The sequence below is a fragment of the Oncorhynchus keta genome, chromosome 28 (assembly GCF_023373465.1).
Source record: "Oncorhynchus keta strain PuntledgeMale-10-30-2019 chromosome 28, Oket_V2, whole genome shotgun sequence".
Taxonomy (NCBI): Eukaryota; Metazoa; Chordata; class Actinopteri; order Salmoniformes; family Salmonidae; genus Oncorhynchus; species Oncorhynchus keta.
Window position 1 is genome coordinate 80009908 of NC_068448.1, and position 25000 is coordinate 80034907.

General features: G+C 48.6%; 1 protein-coding gene and 1 long non-coding RNA gene across 2 annotated transcripts in view; one reads left to right on the forward strand and one right to left on the reverse strand.

The window, feature by feature from the left end:
• The window catches only part of stau2 (staufen double-stranded RNA binding protein 2), a 346269-nt gene that overhangs the window by 104279 nt on the left and 216990 nt on the right, over positions 1-25000 (reverse strand). Inside the window, exon 14 of the mRNA XM_052484058.1 lies at positions 24694-24807. Coding sequence (XP_052340018.1) covers positions 24694-24807 — 114 coding nt within the window. The remainder of the gene's footprint in view (positions 1-24693; positions 24808-25000) is intronic.
• On the forward strand, positions 6223-9230 carry LOC127912958 (uncharacterized). The gene is made up of 3 exons (XR_008084236.1): positions 6223-6324; positions 8579-8624; positions 8717-9230. It is a non-coding gene; the product is annotated as an uncharacterized LOC127912958 (long non-coding RNA).

The window sequence follows — 25000 nt, forward strand, 5'->3', positions numbered from 1 at the left end:
TATTTTTAAAAATACATTCTAAAAAAAAATGTTTTTGCTGTTAAAACAGCCAGCCCTGCTGGCACTTGGCACTGGGCTGTTAATGAAGCTAACGCCTTCTCTATGACACTGGGCTGTTAATGAAGCTAACACCTTCTCTATGACACTGAGCTGTTAATGACAAGGCCCGCTCCCTAGGACTGTGGGCTCTCCTTCTCCGTGGCCGACGTGAGTACAACATTTAAATGTGTTAACCCTTGCCAGGATTCCGGCGCAGACTGCATCCCCAGCCGCGTCCTCAGAGCATGTGCAGACCAGGTGCAGACCAGCTGGCTGGAGTGTGTACGGACATATTCACTCAATCCCTATCCCAGTCTGCTGTTCCCACTTGCTTCAAGATGTCCACCATTGTTCCTGTTCCCAAGAAAGCTAAGGTAACTGAGCTAAATGACTGCCGCCCCGTAGCACTCACTTCTGTCATCATGAAGTGCTTTGAGAGACTAGTCAAGGATCATATCACCTCTACATTACCTGATACCCTAGACCCACTTCAGTTTGCTTATCGCCCCAATAGGTCCACAGGTGATGCAATCGCCATCACTCTGTACACTGCCCTATCCCAACTGCACAAGAGGAATACCTATGTAAGAATGTAGTTCATTGACTACAGCACAGCCTTCAACACCATAGTACCCCCTACAAGCTCATCATTAAGCTTGAGGCTCTGGGTCTGAACTCGCCCTGTGCAACTGGGTCCGGGACTTCCTGACAGAACGCCCCCAGGTGGTGAAGGTCGGAAGCAACAGTGAAAAAAACGTCAAGTTCCTCGGAGTCACTGACAATCTGAAATGGTCCACCCAGGCAGACGGTGTGGTGGAAAAGGAGCAACAAGACCCTCCCCTAAGACCCTCACAAACTTTTACAGATCGAGAGCATCCTGTCGGGCTGTAGCACCGCCAGGTACGGCAACTGCACCGCCCGCAACCACAGGGCTCTCCAGAGGGTGGGCGAGGTCTGCCCAACGCATCACCGGGGGCTCATTAGCTGCCCTCCAGGACACCTACACCACCCGGTGTCACAGGAAGGCCAAAAAGATTGTCAAAGACAACAACCACCCGAGCCACTGCCTGTTCACCCCGCTATCATCCAGAAGGCGAGGTCAGTACAGGTGCATCAAAGCAGGGACCGAGAGACTGAAAAACAGCTTCTATCGCAAGGCCATCAGACTGTTAAACAGCCATCACTAGCCAGCTTCCACCCGGTTACTCAACCCTGCCCCTTATAGGCTGCTGCCCTATATACATAGACATGTAATCACAGGTTGCTTTAACAGTGTTTACATACTGCTTTACTCATCTCATATGTATATACTGTATTATATTCTACTGTATTTACTAACTAGTCACTTTAATAATGTTTACATACTGCTTTACTCATCTCATATGTATATACTGTATTATATTCTACTGTATTTACTAACTAGTCACTTTAATAATGTTTACATACTGCTTTACTCATCTCATATGTATATACTGTATTATATTCTACTGTATTTACTAACTAGTCACTTTAATAATGTTTACATACTGCTTTACTACAGTGTCCCTCCAGTCTGTAGCTTTCACTAGGAGAACCACTAGTCTACAGTGTCCCTCCAGTCTGTAGCTTTCACTAGGAGAACCACTAGACTACAGTGTCCCTCCAGTCTGTAGCTTTCACTAGGAGAACCACTAGACTAGTGTCCCTCCAGTCTGTAGCTTTCACTAGGAGAACCACTAGTCTACAGTATCCCTGACATCTGTAGCTTTCACTAGGAGAACCACTAGACTGTGATTACATGTCTATGTATATGGGGAACAGCAGCCTATAAGGGGCAGGGTTGAGTAACCGGGTGGAAGCTGGCTAGTGTCCCTCCAGTCTGTAGCTTTCACTAGGAGAACCACTAGATTACAGTATCCCTGACACTTTCATTAGGAAAGCTAGTCTACAGTGTCCCTCACATCTGGGCGGCAGGGTAGCCTAGTGGTTAGAGCGTTGGACTAGTAACCGGAAGGTTGCAAGTTCAAATCCCCCGAGCTGACAAGGTACAAATCTGTCGTTCTGCCCCTGAACAGGCAGTTAACCCACTGTTCCTAGGCCATCATTGAAAACAAGAATTTGTTCTTAACTGACTTGCCTAGTTAAATAAAGGTTAAATAAATAATAAATCTGTAGATTTCAATAGCGTTACTGCTCCTATGAAGATTAACATGGTGGAAAACCATTCCAGATCTCTTCTTCTGGCCCTTAGCATTATGGGAGTCACTGAGATCTCTTCTTCTGGCCCTTAGCATTATGGGAGTCACTGAAATCTCTTCTTCTGGCCCTTAGCATTATGGGAGTCACTAAGATCTCTTCTTCTGGCCCTTAGCATTATGGGAGTCACTGAGATCTTTTCTTCTGGCCCTTAGCATTATGGGAGTCACTGAGGTCTCTTCTTCTGGCCCTTAGCATTATGGGAGTCATTGAGATCTCTTCTTCTGGCCCTTAGCATTATGGGAGTCACTGAGATCTCTTCTTCTGGCCCTTAGCATTATGGGAGTCACTGAGATCTCTTCTTCTGGCCCTTAGCATTATGGGAGTCACTGAGATCTCTTCTTCTGGCCCTTAGCATTATGGGAGTCACTGAGATCTCTTCTTCTGGCCCTTAGCATTATGGGAGTCACTGAGATCTCTTCTTCTGGCCACAGCATTATGGGAGTCACTGAGGTCTCTTCTTCTGGCCCTTAGCATTATGGGAGTCATTGAGATCTCTTCTTCTGGCCCTTAGCATTATGGGAGTCACTGAGATCTCTTCTTCTGGCCCTTAGCATTATGCGTGGAGTCACTGAGATCTCTTCTTCTGGCCCTTAGCATTATGGGAGTCACTGAGATCTCTTCTTCTGGCCCTTAGCATTATGGGAGTCACTGAGATCTCTTCTTCTGGCCCTTAGCATTATGGGAGTCACTGAGATCTCTTCTTCTGGCCACAGCATTATGGGAGTCACTGAGGTCTCTTCTTCTGGCCCTTAGCATTATGGGAGTCATTGAGATCTCTTCTTCTGGCCCTTAGCATTATGGGAGTCACTGAGATCTCTTCTTCTGGCCCTTAGCATTATGGGAGTCATGGAGATCTCTTCTTCTGGCCCTTAGCATTATGGGAGTCACTGAGATTTCTTCTTCTGGCCCTTAGCATTATGGGAGTCACTGAGATTTCTTCTACTGGCCCTTAGCATTATGGGAGTCACTGAGATCTCTTCTTCTGGCCCTTAGCATTATGGGAGTCACTGAGATCTCTTCTTCTGACCCTTAGCATTATGGGAGTCACGGAGATCTCTTCTTCTGACCCTTAGCATTATGGGAGTCACGGAGATCTCTTCTTCTGGCCCTTAGCATTATGGGAGTCACGGAGATCTCTTCTTCTGGCCCTTAGCATTATGGGAGTCACTGAGATCTCTTCTTCTAACTGGGGTATTTTATACGTGATCCTAAGCATTATGGGATGCTTAATTAACTCAGGAACCACACCTGTGTGGAAGCACCTGCTTTCAATATACATTGTATCCCACATTTTAATGCAAGTGTTTCCTTCATTTTGGCAGTTACCTGTACATTCGCATATGGCTCCCATAGAAACAGTCACTTCCTGCCTGGGTCCTGACAGCCGACTAGGAGAGAGCGTGACATGAGGCAGAGCTCAATACGCGTGAATTCACCGAGGAACGCAGGTCTGTTTAAAACACTTCAGACAACAACAACAAAAGGTCAGACTGTGGATGTGTCCCAAATGCCACCCTATTCCCTTTATAGTGCACTACTTTTGAGCAGCACCCAATGGGACCTGGCACCCTATTCCCTTTATAGTGCACTACTTTTAGCAGGACCCAATGGGACCTGGCACCCTATTCCCTTTATAGTGCACTACTTTTAGCAGGACCCAATGGGACCTGGCACCCTATTCCCTTTATAGTGCACTACTTTTAGCAGGACCCAATGGGACCTGGCACCCTATTCCCTTTATAGTGCACTACTTTAGAGCAGGACCCAATGGGACCTGCCACCCTATTCCCTTTATAGTGCACTACTTTTGAGCAGCACCCAATGGGACCTGGCACCCTATTCCCTTTATAGTGCACTACTTTTAGCAGGACCCAATGGGACCTGGCACCCTATTCCCTTTATAGTGCACTACTTTTAGCAGGACCCAATGGGACCTGGCACCCTATTCCCTTTATAGTGCACTACTTTAGAGCAGGACCCAATGGGACCTGGCACCCTATTCCCTTTATAGTGCACTACTTTAGAGCAGGACCCAATGGGACCTGGCACCCTATTCCCTTTATAGTGCACTACTTTTAGCAGGACCCAATGGGACCTGGCACCCTATTCCCTTTATAGTGCACTACTTTTAGCAGGACCCAAAGGGACCTGGCACCCTATTCCCTTTATAGTGCACTACTTTAGAGCAGGACCCAATGGGACCTGGCACCCTATTCCCTTTATAGTGCACTACTTTTGAGCAGGACCCAATGGGACCTGGCACCCTATTCCCTTTATAGTGCACTACTTTTGAGCAGGACCCAATGGGACCTGGCACCCTATTCCCTTTATAGTGCACTACTTTTAGCAGGACCCAATGGGACCTGGCACCCTATTCCCTTTATAGTGCACTACTTTTAGCAGGACCCAATGGGACCTGGCACCCTATTCCCTTTATAGTGCACTACTTTTAGCAGGACCCAAAGGGACCTGGCACCCTATTCCCTTTATAGTGCACTACTTTTAGCAGGACCCAATGGGACCTGGCACCCTATTCCCTTTATAGTGCACTACTTTTAGCAGGACCCAAAGGGACCTGGCACCCTATTCCCTTTATAGTGCACTACTTTAGAGCAGGACCCAAAGGGACCTGGCACCCTATTCCCCAGTTGGGCCTAGTCCCAAATCAGTGTACTATAAAGGGAATTGTGTGCCATTTGGGACTCAACCCTGGAAGTCATAGACCTCATATGAAACATGACACAAATCCAGGTCTTTGTCACAGAGCATTAAGGCAGAACTGATGGGTTTATGTGGGCTATTACGTAACTGCACTAAACGCTTAAGGCCTGCAAAATCAGGAGACATTTTATAGTTTGATTTTTGTGGGTGGTGGGATGTGACTATTTGCTAATGTGTCGGGCTGATGAAGACTGAGAAGGGATACTGGCTTGTGCTCTGGTCGGTCTGTGTGTGTGTGTTTAACCCCATGTCAAGCTAACACTTAAAAGACACGTCTCTCACTAATCTTCTCCTACTATCTGCTCCTCTCCCTTCAAGAGGACACTCCAGAAATGGGTGTGGGGGTGAGGGGTGCTGGGAGACTGATGGGTGCTGGGAGACTGATGGGTGCTGGGAGACTGATGGGTGCTGGGAGACTGATGGGTGCTGGGAGACTGACGGGTGAGAGGTGTGGGGATGAGGTGTGCAGGGACACTGATAGGTGAAGGGAGGCTGATAGGTGAAGGGAGGCTGATAGGTGAAGGGAGGCTGATAGGTGAAGGGAGGCTGATAGGTGAAGGGAGGTGAAGGGAGGCTGATAGGTGAAGGGAGGCTGATAGGTGAAGGGAGGCTGATAGGTGAAGGGAGGCTGATAGGTGAAGGGAGGTGAAGGGAGGCTGATAGGTGAAGGGAGGCTGATAGGTGAAGGGAGGCTGATCGGTGAAGGGAGGCTGATGGAGGCCGATAGGTGAAGGGAGGCTGATAGGTGAAGGGAGGCTGATAGGTGAAGGGAGGCTGATAGGTGAAGGGAGGCGATAGGTGAAGGGAGGCTGATAGGTGAAGGGAGGCTGATAGGTGAAGGGAGGCTGATAGGTGAAGGGGCTGATAGGTGAAGGGAGGCTGATAGGTGAAGGGAGGCCGATAGGTGAAGGGAGGCTGATAGGTGAAGGGAGGCTGATAGGTGAAGGGAGGCTGATAGGTGAAGGGGAGGCTGATAGGTGAAGGGAGGCTGATAGGTGAAGGGAGGGCTGATAGGTGAAGGGAGGCTGATAGGTGAAGGGAGGCTGATAGGTGAAGGGAGGCTGATAGGTGAAGGGAGGCTGATAGGTGAAGGGAGGCTGATAGGTGAAGAGGCTGATAGGTGAAGGGAGGCTGATAGGTGAAGGGAGGCTGATAGGTGAAGGTGAAGAGGCTGATAGGTAGGTGAAGGGAGGCTGATAGGTGAAGGGAGGCTGATAGGTGAAGGGAGGCTGATAGGTGAAGGGAGGCTGATAGGTGAAGGGAGGCTGATAGGTGAAGGGAGGCTGATAGGTGAAGGGAGGCTGATAGGTGAAGGGAGGCTGATCGGTGAAGGGAGGCTGATAGGTGAAGGGAGGCCGATAGGTGAAGGGAGGCCGATAGGTGAAGGGAGGCTGATAGGTGAAGGAGGCTGATAGGTGAAGGAGGCTGATAGGTGAAGGGAGGCCGATAGGTGAAGGGAGGCTGATAGGTGAAGGGAGGCTGATAGGTGAAGGGAGGCTGATAGGTGAAGGGAGGCTGATCGGTGAAGGGAGGCTGATAGGTGAAGGGAGGCTGATAGGTGAAGGGAGGCTGATAGGTGAAGGGAGGTGAAGGGAGGCTGATAGGTGAAAGGGAGGTGAAGGGAGGCTGATAGGTGAAGGGAGGCTGATAGGTGAAGGGAGGTGAAGGGAGGCTGATAGGTGAAGGGAGGCTGATAGGTGAAGGGAGGCTGATAGGTGAAGGGAGGCTGAAGGTGGGAGGCTGATAGGTGAAGGGAGGCTGATAGGTGAAGGGAGGCTGATAGGTGAAGGGAGGTTGATAGGTGAAGGGAGGCTGATAGGTGAAGGGAGGCTGATAGGTGAAGGGAGGCTGATCGGTGAAGGGAGGCTGATAGGTGAAGGGAGGCTGATCGGTGAAGGGAGGCTGATAGGTGAAGGGAGGTGAAGGGAGGAGGTGAAGGGAGGCTGATAGGTGAAGAGAGGCTGATAGGTGAAGAGAGGCTGATAGGTGAAGGGAGGCTGATAGGTGAAGGGAGGCTGATAGGTGAAGGGAGGCTGATAGGTGAAGGGAGGCTGATCGGTGAAGGGAGGCTGATAGGTGAAGGGAGGTGAAGGGAGGCTGATAGGTGAAGGGAGGCTGATAGGTGAAGAGAGGCTGATAGGTGAAGGGAGGCTGATAGGTGAAGGGAGGCTGATCGGTGAAGAGAGGCTGATAGGTGAAGGGAGGCTGATAGGTGAAGGGAGGCTGATAGGTGAAGGGAGGCTGATGGAGGCTGATAGGTGAAGGGAGGCTGATAGGTGAAGAGAGGCTGATAGGTGAAGGGAGGCTGATCGGTGAAGGGAGGCTGATAGGTGAAGGGAGGCTGATAGGTGAAGGGAGGTGAAGGGAGGCTGATCGGTGAAGGGAGGCTGATAGGTGAAGGGAGGCTGATAGGTGAAGGGAGGCTGATAGGTGAAGGAAGGCTGATAGGTGAAGGGAGGCTGATAGGTGAAGGGAGGTGAAGGGAGGCTGATGAAGGGAGGTGAAGTGGAGGCTGATAGGTGAAGGGAGGCTGATAGGTGAAGGGAGGCTGATAGGTGAAGGAGGTGAAGGTGAAGGCTGATAGGTGAAGGGAGGCTGATAGGTGAAGGGAGGTGAAGGGAGGCTGATAGGTGAAGAAGGCTGATAGGTGAAGGGAGGCTGATAGGTGAAGGGAGGCTGATAGGTGAAGGAGGCTGATAGGTGAAGGAGGCTGATAGGTGAAGAGAGGCTGATAGGTGAAGGGAGGCTGTGAAGGGAGGTGAAGGTGGGAGGCTGATAGGTGAAGAGAGGCTGATAGGTGATAGGTGAGAGGCTGATAGGTGAAGGGAGGTAGGTGAAGGGAGGCTGATAGGTGAAGGGAGGCTGATAGGTGAAGGGAGGCTGATAGGTGAAGAGAGGTGAAGGGAGGCTGATAGGTGAAGGGAGGCTGATAGGTGAAGAGAGGCTGATAGGTGAAGGGAGGTGAAGGGAGGCTGATCGGTGAAGGGAGGTGAAGGGAGGCTGATAGGTGAAGGGAGGCTGATAGGTGAAAGGGAGGTGAAGGGAGGCCGATAGGTGAAGAGAGGCTGATAGGTGAAGAGAGGCTGATAGGTGAAGGGAGGCTGATAGGTGAAGGGAGGCTGATAGGTGAAGGGAGGCTGATAGGTGAAGGGAGGCTGATAGGTGAAGGGAGGCTGATAGGTGAAGGGAGGCTGATAGGTGAAGAGAGGCTGATAGGTGAAGGGAGGCTGATAGGTGAAGGGAGGTGAAGGGAGGCTGATAGGTGAAGGGAGGCTGATAGGTGAAGGGAGGCTGATAGGTGAAGGGAGGCTGATAGGTGAAGGGAGGTGAAGGGAGGCTGATAGGTGAAGGGAGGCTGATAGGTGAAGGGAGGCTGATAGGTGAAGGGAGGCTGATAGGTGAAGGGAGGCTGATAGGTGAAGGGAGGCTGATAGGTGAAGGGAGGTGAAGGGAGGCTGATAGGTGAAGGGAGGCTGATAGGTGAAGGGAGGCTGATAGGTGAAGGGAGGCTGATAGGTGAAGGGAGGCTGATAGGTGAAGGGAGGCTGATCGGTGAAGGGAGGTGAAGGGAGGCTGATAGGTGAAGGGAGGCTGATAGGTGAAGGGAGGCTGATAGATGAAGGGAGGTGAAGGGAGGCTGATAGGTGAAGGGAGGCTGATAGGTGAAGGGAGGCTGATAGGTGAAGGGAGGTGAAGGGAGGCTGATAGGTGAAGGGAGGCTGATAGGTGAAGGGAGGCTGATAGGTGAAGGGAGGCTGATCGGTGAAGGGAGGTGAAGGGAGGCTGATAGGTGAAGGGAGGCTGATAGGTGAAGGGAGGTGAAGGGAGGCTGATAGGTGAAGGGAGGCTGATAGGTGAAGGGAGGCTGATAGGTGAAGGGAGGCTGATAGGTGAAGGGAGGCTGATAGGTGAAGGGAGGCTGATCGGTGAAGGGAGGCTGATGGAGGTGAAGGGAGGCTGATAGGTGAAGGGAGGCTGATAGGTGAAGGGAGGTGAAGGGAGGCTGATAGGTGAAGGGAGGCTGATAGGTGAAGGGAGGCTGATAGGTGAAGGGAGGCTGATAGGTGAAGGGAGGCTGATAGGTGAAGGGAGGCTGATCGGTGAAGGGAGGCTGATCGGTGAAGGGAGGCTGATAGGTGAAGGGAGGCTGATAGGTGAAGGGAGGCTGATAGGTGAAGGGAGGCTGATAGGTGAAGGGAGGCTGATAGGTGAAGGGAGGCTGATAGGTGAAGGGAGGCTGATAGGTGAAGGGAGGCTGATAGGTGAAGGGAGGCTGATAGGTGAAGGGAGGCTGATAGGTGAAGGGAGGCTGATAGGTGAAGGGAGGCTGATAGGTGAAGGGAGGCTGATAGGTGAAGGGAGGCTGATAGGTGAAGGGAGGCTGATAGGTGAAGGGAGGCTGATAGGTGAAGGGAGGCTGATAGGTGAAGGGAGGCTGATAGGTGAAGGGAGGCTGATAGGTGAAGGGAGGCTGATCGGTGAAGGGAGGCTGATAGGTGAAGGGAGGCTGATCGGTGAAGGGAGGCTGATAGGTGAAGGGAGGCTGATAGGTGAAGGGAGGCTGATAGGTGAAGGGAGGCTGATAGGTGAAGGGAGGCTGATAGGTGAAGGGAGGCTGATAGGTGAAGGGAGGCTGATAGGTGAAGGGAGGCTGATAGGTGAAGGGAGGCTGATAGGTGAAGGGAGGCTGAGGGAGGTGAAGGGAGGCTGATCGGTGAAGGGAGGCTGATAGGTGGTGAAGGGAGGCTGATCGGTGAAGGGAGGCTGATGGAGGTGAAGGGAGGCTGATAGGTGAAGGGAGGCTGATAGGTGAAGGGAGGCTGATAGGTGAAGGGAGGCTGATAGGTGAAGGGAGGCTGATAGGTGAAGGGAGGCTGATAGGTGAAGGGAGGCTGATAGGTGAAGGGAGGCTGATCGGTGAAGGGAGGCTGATCGGTGAAGGGAGGCTGATCGGTGAAGGGAGGCTGATAGGTGAAGGTAGTTGTGTTAGGGGGCTCTGAGAAGGTTGTGTGATTTGAAGGCTAGTTGAGAAACGGAAGCAAAACTCATTCTTTCCGACTAAAAGGTCTCTCACCTCGTGATGTACTTGGAAATGTAAAGTGTTTTTAAAAACATCACACCCATTTGTAGAAGGCATGGGAGAGAAGGTCTCTCAACCACTAATGCTCGGCCTACAACAACCCATTTGTAGAAGGCATGGGAGAGAAGGTCTCTCAACCACTCGGCCTACAACAACCCATTTGTAGAAGGCATGGGAGAGAAGGTCTCTCAACCACTCAGCCTACAACAACCCATTTGTAGAAGGCATGGGAGAGAAGGTCTCTCAACCACTCAGCCTACAACAACCCATTTGTAGAAGGCATGGGAGAGAAGGTCTCTCAACCACTCAGCCTACAACAACCCATTTGTAGAAGGCATGGGAGAGAAGGTCTCTCAACCACTCGGCCTACAACAACCCATTTGTAGAAGGCATGGGAGAGAAGGTCTCTCAACCACTCGGCCTACAACAACCCATTTGTAGAAGGCATGGGAGAGAAGGTCTCTCAACCACTCGGCCTACAACAACCCATTGAATAATCTGAACTACACTGCAGAAAGGATTGATCATTCTCAGAACCAGGGAGCTCCACATTTGATCAATGCTTTAATTGGCATTGTTCAACCACTAGTCTTGGCCGGTTACATACCGTATACCGGGGTATTGTGAAATACAGATGGTATGATTTTCAATACCGTAATGAATTTTGAAAATATATTATATAAGAAAATATTTTGGGGGGAGGGGGGTTAGTTAGGTTACACAACTCTCAGCGACACAAAGACAGACAGACACACAAAGAGAAACAGGAAGGCAGATCAACAGAACAGAAAGACGAACCAACTGCCAGACAAGACAGACGGTCCCCAACAGCTGATTGGGTAAGGTTGTGTGGGCCCCCTAGGGCCTCAGTAGAGCCCCTGAGGGGAACGTGCTGCCTCGCGGATACTGCAAAACAGAAAGGACTCTACGCTTCACAAACCCCCCCACCCGTACCCCACCCCAGGCACGATAAGAGGTTCCTCTAAAGATGACCCCACTGCCCCCCCTAAGCCACTATAAAAGGTTCCTCTAAAGATGACCCCACTGCCCCCCTAAGCCACTATAAGAGGTTCCTCTAAAGATGACCCCACTGCCCCCCTAAGCCACTATAAGAGGTTCCTCTAAAGATGACCCCACCGTCTCCCCACCCCTAAGCCACTATAAGAGGTTCCTCTAAAGATGACACCACCGCCCCATATATTATATTATATATTATTATATATTAAGCCACTATAAGAGGTTCCTCTAAAGATGACCCCACCGTCTCCCCTAAGCCACTATAAGAGGTTCCTCTAAAGATGACCCCACCATCCCCCCTAAGCCACTATAAGAGGTTCCTCTAAAGATGACCCCACCGCCCCCTAAGCAACTATAAGAGGTTCCTCTAAAGATGACCCCACCGCCCCCCTAAGCAACTATAAGAGGTTCCTCTAAAGATGACCCCACCGTCTCCCCTAAGCCACTATAAGAGGTTCCTCTAAAGATGACACCACCGCCCCCCTAAGCCACTATAAGAGGTTCCTCTAAAGATGACCCCACCGTCTCCCCTAAGCCACTATAAGAGGTTCCTCTAAAGATGACCCCACTGTCCCCCTAAGCCACTATAAGAGGTTCCTCTAAAGATGACCCCACCGCCCCCTAAGCAACTATAAGAGGTTCCTCTAAAGATGACCCCACCGCCCCCCTAAGCAACTATAAGAGGTTCCTCTAAAGATGACCCCACCGTCTCCCCTAAGCCACTATAAGAGGTTCCTCTAAAGATGACCCCACCGCCCCCCTAAGCCACTATAAGAGGTTCCTCTAAAGATGACCCCACCGTCCCCCCTAAGCCACTATAAGAGGTTCCTCTAAAGATGACCCCACCGCCCCCCTAAGCAACTATAAGAGGTTCCTCTAAAGATGACCCCACCGCCCCCCTAAGCAACTATAAGAGGTTCCTCTAAAGATGACCCCACCGCCCCCCCTAAGCAACTATAAGAGGTTCCTCTAAAGATGACCCCACTGCCCCCCTAAGCCACTATAAGAGGTTCCTCTAAAGATGACCCCACTGCCCCCCTAAGGCACTATAAGAGGTTCCTCTAAAGATGACCCCACTGCCCCCCTAAGCCACTATAAGAGGTTCCTCTAAAGATGACCCCACCGTCTCCCCTAAGCCACTATAAGAGGTTCCTCTAAAGATGACCCCACTGTCCCCCAAGGCACTATAAGAGGTTCCTCTAAAGATGACCCCACTGTCCCCCCTAAAGCACTATAAGAGGTTCCTCTAAAGATGACCCCACCAGTGTCCCCCCCCCCCCACTCCTGCCTGCCAGTCTCTCAACAGGTGTCTCCCTCCAACGGCCCACAATCCATCTCACCCCACCCTGTCTGTCAATATGAAAGGGCTCTAGCCATCAGGAGAGGAAGGAATGTATTGTGTGACGTAGAAATGCCCCCCCCCCCCCCTCTCTTCTCTCTGGCAGCAAACGAGCGCTCACCAGGGGCAAGGTCAGACGGCCAATTAATTGTGGCGGAACTGCAAGATGTTTTGGTTCTGTGGGGAAGCCTTGTGTAACTTAATGGTGTGAAAGTGTGTGTGTGTGTGTGTGTGTGTGTGTGTGTGTGTGTGTGTGTGTGTGTGTGTGTGTGTGTGTGTGTGTGTGTGTGTGTGTGTGTGTGTGTGTGTGTGTGTGTGTGTGTGTGTGTGTGTGTGTGTGTGTGTGTGTGTGTGTGTGTGTGTGTGTGTGTGTGTGTGTGTGTGTGTGTGTGTGTGTGTGTGTGAGTGAGAGAGAGAGAGAGAGAGTGTGTGTGTGTGTGTGAACCTAACCAAATAACCAAATGCTGTTTTAGGTGGTGAGCGGCGGGAGGGAAGGAAGGAGGGAGGGAAGAGGGGAGGGACGGTGGGGGTGAAGGAGGGAGGGATGGGTGAGGGAAGGAAGGAGGGAGGGAAGGAGGCAGGGAAGAGGGGAGGGAAGGAGGGAGGAATGGGGGAGGGAAGGAAGGAGGGAGGGATGGGGGAGGGAAGGAGGGGGGGATGGGGGAGAGAAGGAGGGAGGGAGGGAAGGAGGCAGGGAAGAGGGGAGGGACGGTGGGGGTGAAGGAGGGAGGGATGGGTGAGGGAAGGAAGGAGGGGAGGGGGAGGGAAGGAGGCAGGGAAGAGGGGAGGGAAGGAGGGAGGGATGGGGGAGGGAAGGAAGGAGGGAGGGATGGGGAGGGAAGGAGGGGGGATGGGGGAGAGAAGGAGGGAGGGATGGGGGAGGGAAGGAGGGAGGGATGGGGAGGGAAGGAAGGAGGGAGGGATGGGGAGGGAAGGAGGGGGGGATGGAGGAGAGAAGGAGGGAGGGATGGGGGAGGGAAGGATGGAGGGATGGGGGGAGGGAAGGAGGGAGGGATGGGGAGGGAAGGAGGGAGGGATGGGGGAGGGAAGGAGGGAGGGATGGGGGAGGGAAGGAGGGAGGGATGGAGGCAGGGAAGGAGGGAAGAAAGGAGGGAGGGAGGGAAGGAGGCAGGGAAGGAGGGAAGGAAGGAGGGAAGGAGGCAGGAAAGGAGGCAGGGAAGGAGCGAGGGATGGGGGCAGGGAAGGAGGGAGGGAAGGAGGGAGGGATGGAGGCAGGGAAGGAGGGAAGGAAGGAGGCAGGGAAGGAGGGAGGGATGGGGGAGGGAAGGAGGAAGGGAAGGAGGGAGGGATGGATGGGGGAGGGAAGGAGGGAGGGATAGAGGCAGGGAAGGAGGGAAGGAAGGAGGGAGGGAAGGAGGGAGGGATGGAGGGGGGGATGGAGGCAGGGAAGGAGGGAGGGATGGGGGAGGGAAGGAGGGAGGGAAGGAGGCAGGGAAGGAGGGAGGGAAGGAGGGAGGGAAGGAGGGATGGAGGCAGGGAAGGAGGGAAGGAAGGAGGGAGGGATGGAGGGAGGGATGGGGGGTGTGATGGGGAGAGGGAGAGAGAGAAAGAGAGGGGGAGATGGAGAGAGACTTGTATAAGGTAAAGGTTGCAGGCTTGTCTACAGCACAAGGTGCACCTGTGTAATGATCATGCTGTTTAATCAGCTTTTTGATATGCCACACCTGTCAGGTGGATGGATTATCTTGGTAAAGGAGAAATGCTCACTAACAGGGATGTAAACACATGTGTGCACAACATTTTTAGAGAAATAAGTTTTTTTGCGCATGTGGAACATTTCTGGGGATCTTTTATTTCAGCTCATGAAAACATGGGTCCAACACTTTACATGTTGAGTTTAATATTTATGTTCTGTGTAGTTTTGGTGAGCATCATGTGTTATTCCTACAGACGTGAAGATACGAGGGACCAGCGTGACACAGCTGAGCACTGCACAAAAGCAGGAACACACACACACACGCACACGCACACGCGCACACACACACACGCACACACACACACACACAGTCCTGCGGGCGGCAGACAACAGTCACCTTGTCGCCTTCGATTGTCCTCGGCCCATGTTCCTGGAGCGACACCTCATACACAGCTCAACGGACCGAGGGCTCTGATAGGCTACTGCTGTGGGCCGAGGGCTCTGATAGGCTAGTGCTGCCCGACGCTGACATTTACGTTACTTCAGCTCTGCAGAACAAACAGAATCCACTCTGCCTAACAAGTGTCCCAGAATCCACTCTGCCTAACAAGTGTCCCAGAATCCACTCTGCCTAACAAGTGTCCCAGAATCCACTCTGCCTAACAAGTGTCACAGAATCCACTCTGCCTAACAAGTGTCCCAGAATCCACTCTGCCTAACAAGTGTCCCAGAATCCACTCTGCCTAACAAGTGTCCCAGAATCCACTCTGCCTAACAAGTGTCCCAGAATCCACTCTGCCTAGCAAGTGTCCCAGAATCCACTCTGCCTAACAAGTGTCCCAGAATCCACTCTGCCTAACAAGTGTCCCAGAATCCACTCTGCCTAACAAGTGTCCCAGAATCCACTTTACCAAGCAGACAGGAAATCAGGCGATTCATGGAAAAACAGCAAAAAATATAATCTTGTCCCTCCCCGATAGCACTGTCTGTGTGTGTCTGTGTGTGTCTGTGTGTGTCTGTGGTGTGTGGTGTCAGTATTGTATGTGTGTGTGATGTCTGTGTGTGTAAGATGGGATAAGACCCCATCTCTCTCCCTCTCCTCTCTCTCCATCCCTCCCCTCCCTCCCTCCCTCCCTCCCTCCCTCCCTCCCTCCCTCCCTCCCTCCCTCCCTCCCTCCCTCCCTCCTCCCTCCCTCCCTCCCTCCCTCCCTCCCCCTCCCTCCCTCCCTCTCTCTCTCTCTATCCATCTCTCTCTCTCTCTCTCTCTCTCTCTCCCTCTCCTCCTCTCTCTCTCTCTCTCTCTCTCTCCCTCTCCTCCTCTCTCTCTCTCTCTCTCACTCTCTCCCTCCCTCCCTGAAAGTTCCTCTTCCCTTCTAGTTCTATAGGAAAATAATATTGCTAAAGAACTGCATCAGTATATAACGTTGGAGACGTCAGTACATCTGTGGCCCTTGTCCTTGGGCTGGCTGACATGTGTTGGGCAGATGGCACAGACTAGAGAGATGGCATACAAAGGCCAGAGGTGGCACCCAGCTCTCTCTCTCTCTCGCTACCATCCCAACCACATCACGGAACAGAACCCTTCATTTCACTCATCATGAGCAGCAGGAAATCCCCTATGGGTGGTTCCCTGACATAACTCTATGTTTGAGAAAGTGTGTCTGTGTGTGTGTGTGTCTCTCTCTGTGTTTGACGAGCTCCAGGAAACAGTTATCAGTCCCAACTTAGAGATGTACCATTCATTCATTCCCACTCACCACATTTACAGCTCTGTCTAATTACACAGACAAGATCTCATTATTGCTCTTTCCCCTCTCTCTCTCTTTCCCCTCTCTCTCTCTTTCCCCTCTCTCTCTCCTCACTCTCTCTCTCTTTCCCCTCTCTCTCTCTTTCCCCTCTCTCTCTCTTTCCCCTCTCTCTCTTTCCCCTCTCTCTCTTTCCCCTCTCTCTCTCTTTCCCCTCTCTCTCTCTTCCCCTCTCTCTCTCTTTCCTCCTCTCTCTCTCTCTTTCCCCTCTCTTCTTCCCCTCTCTCTCTCTTTCCCCTCTCTCTCTCTTTCCCCTCTCTCTCTCTCTTTCCCCCCTCTCTCTTTCCCCTCTCTCTCTCCTCTCTCTCTCTTTCCCCTCTCTCTCTCTTTCCCTCTCTCTCTTTCCCCTCTCTCTCTCTTTCCCCTCTCTCTCTCTTTCCCCTCTCTCTCTCTCTTTCCCCCTCTCTCTCTTTCCCCTCTCTCTCTCTTTCCCTCTCTCTCTCTTTCCCCTCTCTCTCTCTTTCCCCTCTCTCTCTCTTTCTCTCTCTCTCTTTCCCCTCTCTCTCTCTTTCCCCTCTCTCTCTCTTTCCCCTCTCTCTCTCTTTCCCCTCTCTCCCTCCTCACTCTATCTTATCCATGAATTGAATTGATTTCCTTCTATGAACCATAACTCAGTAACGTCTTTTAAATTGTTGCATATTGCGTTTATATTTTTGATCATGGTAAATGGTGTGTGTGTTGTTCAGGAGTGTAACAAGGATTTACAGTGCATTCAGAAAGTATTCAGAACCCTTTACATGCCAAAGCCAAACCTAGCTGTTGGATGGTTCACTCTACTCATTAAATATAACACGTATTCATGAAATAAACTCCTTTCGGAAAGTATTCAGACCCCTTCCCAGTTTTCCACATTTTGTTAAAGTTACAGCCTTACATTCTAAAATAGATTTAATACTTATTTTCCCTCATCAATTTGCACATAACACCCCATGACATCATAATACCCCATGACATCACAATAACCCATATTGACATCACAATACCCCATAATGAAAAAGCAAAAATAGGTTTTGATTTTATTGCAAATGTATTAAAAACAAAAATACCTTATTTACATAAGTATTCAGACCCTTTGCTATGAGACTCAAAATTGAGCTCAGGTGCATCCTGTTTCCATTGATCATCCCTGAGATGTTTCTACAACTTGATTGGAGTCCACCTGTGGTAAACTCAATTGATTGGACATGATTTGGAAAGGCACACACCTGTCTATATAAGGTCCCACAGTTGACAGTGCATGTCAGAGAAAAAACCAAGCCATCAGGTCGAAGGAATTGTCCGTAGAGCCCTGAGACAGGATTGTGTCCAGGCACAGATCTGGGAAAAGGTACCAAAAAATGCAGCATTGAAGGTCCCCAAGAACACAGTAGCCTCCATCATTCTTAAATGGAGGAAGGTTGAAACCAGCAAGACTCTTCCTTAGAGCTGGTCGCCGGGTTAAACTGAGCGATCGGAGGAGAAGGGCCTTGGTCAGGGAGGTGACCAAGAACCCGATGGTCACTCTGACAGAGCTCTAGAGTTCCTCTGTGGAGATGAGAGAACCTTCCAGAAGGACAACCATCTCTGCAGCACTCCACCAATCAGGCCTTTATGGTAGAGTGGACAGACAAGGCCGTAAAAGGCTCATGACAGCCCACTTAGAGTTTGCCAAAAGGCACCTAAAGGACTCTCAGACCATGAGAAACCAGATTCTCTGGTCTGATGAAACCAAGATTGAACTCTTTGGCCTGAATGCTAAGCGTCACGTCTGGAGGAAAGCTGGCACCATCCCTACTGTGAAGCATGGTGGTGAGAGCATCATGTCTGGAGGAAAGCTGGCACCATCCCTACAGTGAAGCATGGTGGTGAGAGCATCATGTCTGAAGGAAAGCTGGCACCATCCCTACGGTGAAGCATGGTGGTGAGAGCATCATATCTGGAGGAAAGCTGGCACCATCCTTACAGTCAAGCATGGTGGTGAGAGCATCATGTCTGGAGGAAAGCTGGCACCATCCCTACGGTGAAGCATGGGTGGTGAGAGCATCATATCTGGAGGAAAGCTGGCACCATCCCTACAGTCAAGCATGGTGGTGAGAGCATCATGTCTGGAGGAAAGCTGGCACCATCCCTACGGTGAAGCATGGTGGTGAGAGCATCATGTCTGGAGGAAAGCTGGCACCATCCCTACAGTCAAGCATGGTGGTGAGAGCATCATGTCTGGAGGAAAGCTGGCACCATCCCTACGGTGAAGCATGGTGGTGAGAGCATCATGTCTGGAGGAAAGCTGGCACCATCCCTACAGTCAAGCATGGTGGTGAGAGCATCATGTCTGGAGGAAAGCTGGCACCATCCCTACGGTGAAGCATGGTGGTGAGAGCATCATGTCTGGAGGAAAGCTGGCACCATCCCTACAGTGAAGCATGGTGGTGAGAGCATCATGTCTGGAGGAAAGCTGGCACCATCCTTACAGTCAAGCATGGTGGTGAGACCATCCCTACAGTCAAGCATGGTGGTGAGACCATCCCTACAGTCAAGCATGGTGGTGAGAGCATCATGGGGATGTTTTTCAGCAGCAGGGACTGGGAGACTAGTTAGGATTTAGGCAAAGATGAACCGAGCAAAGTAGAGAGAGATCCTTGATGAAAACCTGCTCCAGAGCGCTCAGACTGGGGTGAAGGTTCACCTTCCAATAGGACAACGACCCTAAGCACACAGCCAAGACGACACAAGAGTGGCTTCGGGACAAGTCTCTGAATGTCCTTGAGTGGCCCAGCCAGAGTCCGGACTTGAACCCGATCTAACATCTCTGGAGAGACCTGAAAATAGCTGTGCAGCAACGCTCCCCATCCAACCTGACAGATTTCAGTTTTTAAGTTGTATACATTTGCTCAAATTCACCCTGAGGTATTGCTCTTTAAAAAAAAAAACAGGTTTGCTGTTTATTTGAGCAATATAATAATAATAATAATAATAATAATAATATATGCCATTTAGCAGACGCTTTTATCCAAAGCGACTTACAGTCATGTGTGCATACATTCTACGTATGGGTGGTCCCGGGAATCGAACCCAATCCAAGTGCAATATGTGCCATGTCAGAAAGCTAACGTTTCAGTTCCTTGCTCAGAACATGAGAACATATGAAAGCTGGTGGTTCGTTTAAACACGAGTCTTCAATATTCCCAGGTCAGAAGTTTTAGGTTGTAGTTATTATAGGAATTATAGGACTATTTCTCTCTATACTATTTGTATTTCATATACCTTTGACTATTGGATGTTCTTATAGGCACTTTAGTATTGCCAGTGTAACAGTAGAGCTTCCGTCCCTCTCCTCGCTCCTCCCTGGGCTCGAACCAGCAACACATCGACAACAGCCACCGTCGAAGCAGCGTTACCAGTGCAGAGCACCACCCCAAGGCTCAGAGCGAGTGAAGTTTGAAACGCTATTAGCGCGCGCTAACTAGACAGCCATTTCACTTCGGTTACACCAGCCTCATCTCGGGAGTTGATAGGCTCGAAGTCATAAACAGCGCAATGCTTGACGCACAACGAAGAGCTGCTGGCAAAACGCAAAGAAAGTGCTGTTTGAATGAATGTTTACACGCCTGCTTCTGCCTACCACCCCTTAGATACTTGTATGCTTGTATGCTCAGTCAGATTATATGCAACGCAGGACACGCTAGATAATATCTAGTAATATCATCAACCATGTGTAGTTAACGAGTGATTATGATTAATTGTTTTTTATAAGATAACTTTAATGCTAGCTAGCAACTTACCATGGCTTACTGCATTCGCGTAACAGTCCCCTTGTGGAGTGCAACGAGAGAGAGGCAGGTCGTTCGTTGTGTTGGACAAGTTAACTGTAAGGTTGCAAGACTGGATCCCCCGAGTTGACAAGGTGAAACTCTGTCGTTCTGCCCCTGAACGAGGAAGGTAACCCACCGTTCCTAGGCCATCATTGAAAATAAGAATGTGTTCTTAACTGACTTTCCTGGTTAAATACAGTATATAGAGGCCTATAGTAATTACTATAGTAACTACAATATCTAGAGACCTATAGTAACTACTATAGTAACTACAATATCTAGAGACCTATAGTAACTACTATAGTAACTACAGTATATAGAGGCCTATAGTAACTACAGTATATAGAGGTGTATAGTAATTACTATAGTAACTACAGTATATAGAGGACTATAGTAACTACAGTATATAGAGAACTATAGTAACTACAGTATATAGAGGACTGTAGTAACCAGTATAGTAACTACTATAGTAACTACAGTATATAGAGGACTATAGTAACTACTATAGTAACTACAGTATATAGAGGACTGTAGTAACTACAGTATATAGAGGACTATAGTAACTAACAGTATATAGAGGCCTATAGTAACTACTATAGTAACTACAGTATATAGAGGCCTATAGTAACTACTATAGTAACTACAGTATCTAGAGGACTGTAGTAACTACTATAGAGGAGTAACTACAGTATATAGAGAGTACCTACTATAGTAACTACAGTATATAGAGAGACCTACTATAGTAACTACTAGGCCTATAGTAACTACAGTATATAGAGGACTGTAGTAACTACAGTATATAGAGGACTATAGTAACTACAGTATATAGACTATAGTAACTACTATAGTAACTACAGTATATAGAGGACTATAGTAACTACTATAGTAACTACAGTATATAGAGGACTATAGTAACTACAGTATATAGAGGCCTATAGTAACTACAGTATATAGAGGCCTATAGTAACTACTATAGTAACTACAGTATATAGAGGCCTACAGTACCTACTATAGTAACTACAGTATATAGAGGCCTATAGTAACTACTATAGTAACTACAGTATATAGAGGACTATAGTAACTACAGTATATAGAGGCCTACAGTACCTACTATAGTAACTACAGTATATAGAGGCCTATAGTAACTACAGTATATAGAGGACTATAGTAACTACAGTATATAGAGGCCTATAGTAACTACTATAGTAACTACAGTATATAGAGTACTATAGTAACTACAGTATATAGAGGACTATAGTAACTACAGTATATAGAGGACTATAGTAACTACAGTATATAGAGTTCTATAGTAACTACAGTATATAGAGGTGTATAGTAAGGACTATAGTAACTACAGTATATAGAGGACTATAGTAACTACAGTATATAGAGACCTATAGTAACTACTATAGTAACTACAGTATATAGAGGACTATAGTAACTACAGTATATAGAGGACTATAGTAACTACAGTATATAGAGACCTATAGTAATTACTATAGTAACTACAGTATCTAGAGACCTATAGTAGCTACTATAGTAACTACAGTATATAGAGTTCTATAGTAACTACAGTATATAGAGGACTATAGTAACTACAGTATATAGAGGACTATAGTAACTACTATAGTAACTACAGTATATAGAGGACTATAGTAACTACAGTATAACAGTACCTACTATAGTAACTACAGTATATAGAGGCCTACAGTACCTACTATAGTAACTACAGTATATAGAGGCCTATAGTAACTACAGTATATAGAGGACTGTAGTAACTACAGTATATAGAGGACTATAGTAACCACAGTATATAGAGGACTATAGTAACTACTATAGTAACTACAGTATATAGAGGACTATAGTAACTACTATAGTAACTACAGTATATAGAGGACTGTAGTAACTACAGTATATAGAGGCCTATAGTAACTACAGTATGTAGAGGACTATAGTAACTACTATAGTAACTACAGTATATAGAGGCCTATAGTAACTACTATAGTAACTACAGTATATAGAGGACTGTAGTAACTACTATAGTAACTACAGTATATAGAGGCCTATAGTAACTACAGTATATAGAGGACTGTAGTAACTACTATAGTAACTACAGTATATAGAGGCCTGTAGTAACTACTATAGTAACTACAGTATGTAGCATGGGTCCACCACAGCCTGTAGGTCCAGGTCTGTTGTCTATACTGGGTATTGCCAACCCGAACAGTCTTTCCTGAGACATTGTGCATTATATGTCTGTTGTGCTGCACACAATTCAAATGTATCCTTGAATAATGCATGCCAAGATATATACCAGAGATAAGGGACTGTTGATATTGCAAACACACAACTCAAAACGCCAGTTCGCCAGTATGAACGAAATCACAAACCGTTTTATGTTTTTGTTTGAACCCTCAAGAACTGTTAAAGAACCACTAAAGAACAGCTAAAGAACCACTAAAGAACAGTTAAAGAACAGCTAAAGAACCACTAAAGAACAGCTAAAGAACCACTAAAGAACAGCTAAAGAACCACTAAAGAACTGTTAAAGAACCACTAAAGAACCGCTAAAGAACCACTAAAGAACAGCTAAAGAACCACTAAAGAACTGTTAAAGAACAGCTAAAGAACAGCTAAAGAACTGTTAAAGAACCACTAAAGATTATCATTTGTTTGTTATCTGCAAATACAATTAATCTCTTTCCTTAACGTGTTGAGGCCGGGAATTAAGGAGAACGAATCAATCAAAGATGTCGCAGAACTACTGCATTTGAAACACTTCTCCCTTCAGGCCAGTTTCCCTGACGTTTCTACGGCAATCAAGCTGTTTAAAACATTTACTGTCGCTGCGGAGAGATCGTTTCTGTAAACTAAAACTCAAAGAACTACCTGAGTAAGCGCTAGTGAATTCATTAGCGGCGACATAGCCTTGACCACAGCATCTGTTCACCAATATCCCCTTAACTTTCAATCAGTTCAGTTAGTTATTTGTTTCATTGGCACTTTGATTAGTCACATTCTTGAAACCCAATAAATAAATATTTAGCTTCCTAGTACATGTATAATTTTAAAAAGTCTATGAATGACTATTTTGGAGGTTTACTGTAGGCTTGGGAGGCATCCAGGTTTTCATACCGACATATCGTTCTTCTGCCATCCCAGGATTTATGGTATTACCGACATAGTACACAAGGGGGCACTAAAACACAAAAACAACTCATTGGGCATCTATTACCAGCATGGCAACAAAATTAGCACCATAGAGAATTCTCATGGAGAGGAAAGGGAAGGAAAGGAGAAGAGATGAGGAGAGGAGTGGAGAGGAGTGGAGAGGAGAAGAGGGGAGAAGAGAGGAGAGGAGAGGAGGAGAGGAGTGGAGAGGAGAAGAGAAGAGAGGAGAAGAGAGGAGAGGAGAAGAGGGGAGAAGAGAGGAGAAGAGATGAGAGGAGAAGAGAAGAGAAGAGAAGAGAAGAGAGGAGAGGAGAGAGAAGAGAGAGGAGAGGAGAGGAGAAGAGAAGAGGGGAGAAGAGAGGAGAAGAGATGAGAGGATAAGAGAAGAGAAGAGAAGAGAAGAGAAGAGGAGAGGAGAGGAGAGGAGAGGAGAGGGAGGAGAGGAGAGGAGAGAGGAGAGGAGAGGAGAGGAGAGGAGTTAGCCCCCAGTCAGTCAGAAAGGCTTAATTAAGGAGAGGAGAGGAGAGGAGAGGAGTTAGCCCCAGTCAGTCAGAAAGGCTTAATTAAGGAGAGGAGAGGAGAGAGAGGAGAGGAGAGGAGAGGAGAGGAGAGGAGAGGGAGAGGAGAGGAGAGGAGAGGAGAGGAGAGGAGAGGAGAGGAGAGGAGAGGAATTAGCCCCCAGTCAGTCAGAAAGGCTTAATTAAGGAGAGGAGAGGAAAAGAGAAGAGAAGAGAAGAGGAGAGGAGAGGAGAGGAGAGGAGAGGAGAGGAGAGGAGAGGAGAGGAGAGGAGAGGAGAGGAGAGGAGAGGAGAGGAGAGGAGAGGAGTTAGCCCCCAGTCAGTCAGAAAGGCTTAATTAAGGAGAGGAGAGGAATTAAAGGATATGGGTACAAAGGGCTGTTCTATGTTTAGATTTGATAACATAAGCAACAGGTTTTCTGCTTGGGAGGAGCAGGATAAAGAGACACTTCCTGAATACAGCCCCACCTGACTGGCTGTTCCACACACCTCGCGAATATAGAGAGCTGGCTGGACACACACCCACTAAATAAGGGGCATCCTGACATTCAGAGATCATTATTTAGAAGGAAAAACCGAGAGAAAGAAACAGTGTGTGTGTGTGTATCAGTGTGTATGTCGGCCTGTGTGTCTATCAGTGTGTGTGTGTATCAGTGTGTGTGTATCAGTGTTGTATCAGTGCATGTGTGTATCAGTGTGTATGTGTGTGTATCAGTGTGTGTGTGTGTGTATCAGTGTGTGTGTGTGTGTGTCGGCCTGTGTGTGTGTATCAGACTTCAGGTCATTAATGACGAACTGAGACAGACAAAACCCTCTGGTCTGGAGCCAAGGGCCAGTCACTGTTAATGAGACAGACAAAACCCTCTGGTCTGGAGCCAAGGGCCAGTCACTGTTGAGACAGTGAGACAGACAAAACCCTCAGGTTTGGAGCCAAGGGCCAGTCACTGTTAATGAGACAGACAAAACCCTCTGGTTTGGAGCCAAGGGCAAGTCACTGTTGAGACAGTGAGACAGACAAAACCCTCAGGTTTGGAGCCAAGGGCCAGTCACTGTTAATGAGACAGTGAGACAGACAAAACCCCAAAGCATTACCACAATAAAACCCAAACAAAACGTAGAACCAAAACCCAACCAAAACCCCACCAAAACCCAACCAAAACGCCACCAAAACCCAACCAAGATGCCACCAAAACCCAACCAAGACGCCACCAAAACCCAACCCAGATGCCACCAAAACCCAACCAAGACGCCATATTCCCCTAATCCCTCCCTCCCCTACTCCCTCCTCCCTCCCCAGGTGGAGTTGGTTAGTTATCCTACCTGGTCGTGGCTGGCTTCGATGGAGCTCCCGATGCCGTGGAAAGTCATCTGTACAGGTGAGAGTGTCAGGTAAGTCATGAACTCTCTACCATTCTGACCATCGCTGTACAGCACCTGGAAGACACAGGGACAAACACACAATGACAATTAAACCACTGTTCAAAGTTTTTGAAAGAAAAGCACATTTTCTGTCCATTGAAATAACATCAAATCGATCAGAAATACAGTGTAGACATTGTTGTAAATGACTGTTGTAGTTGGAAACGGCAGATTTTTTATGGAATATCTACATAGGCGAACAGAGGCC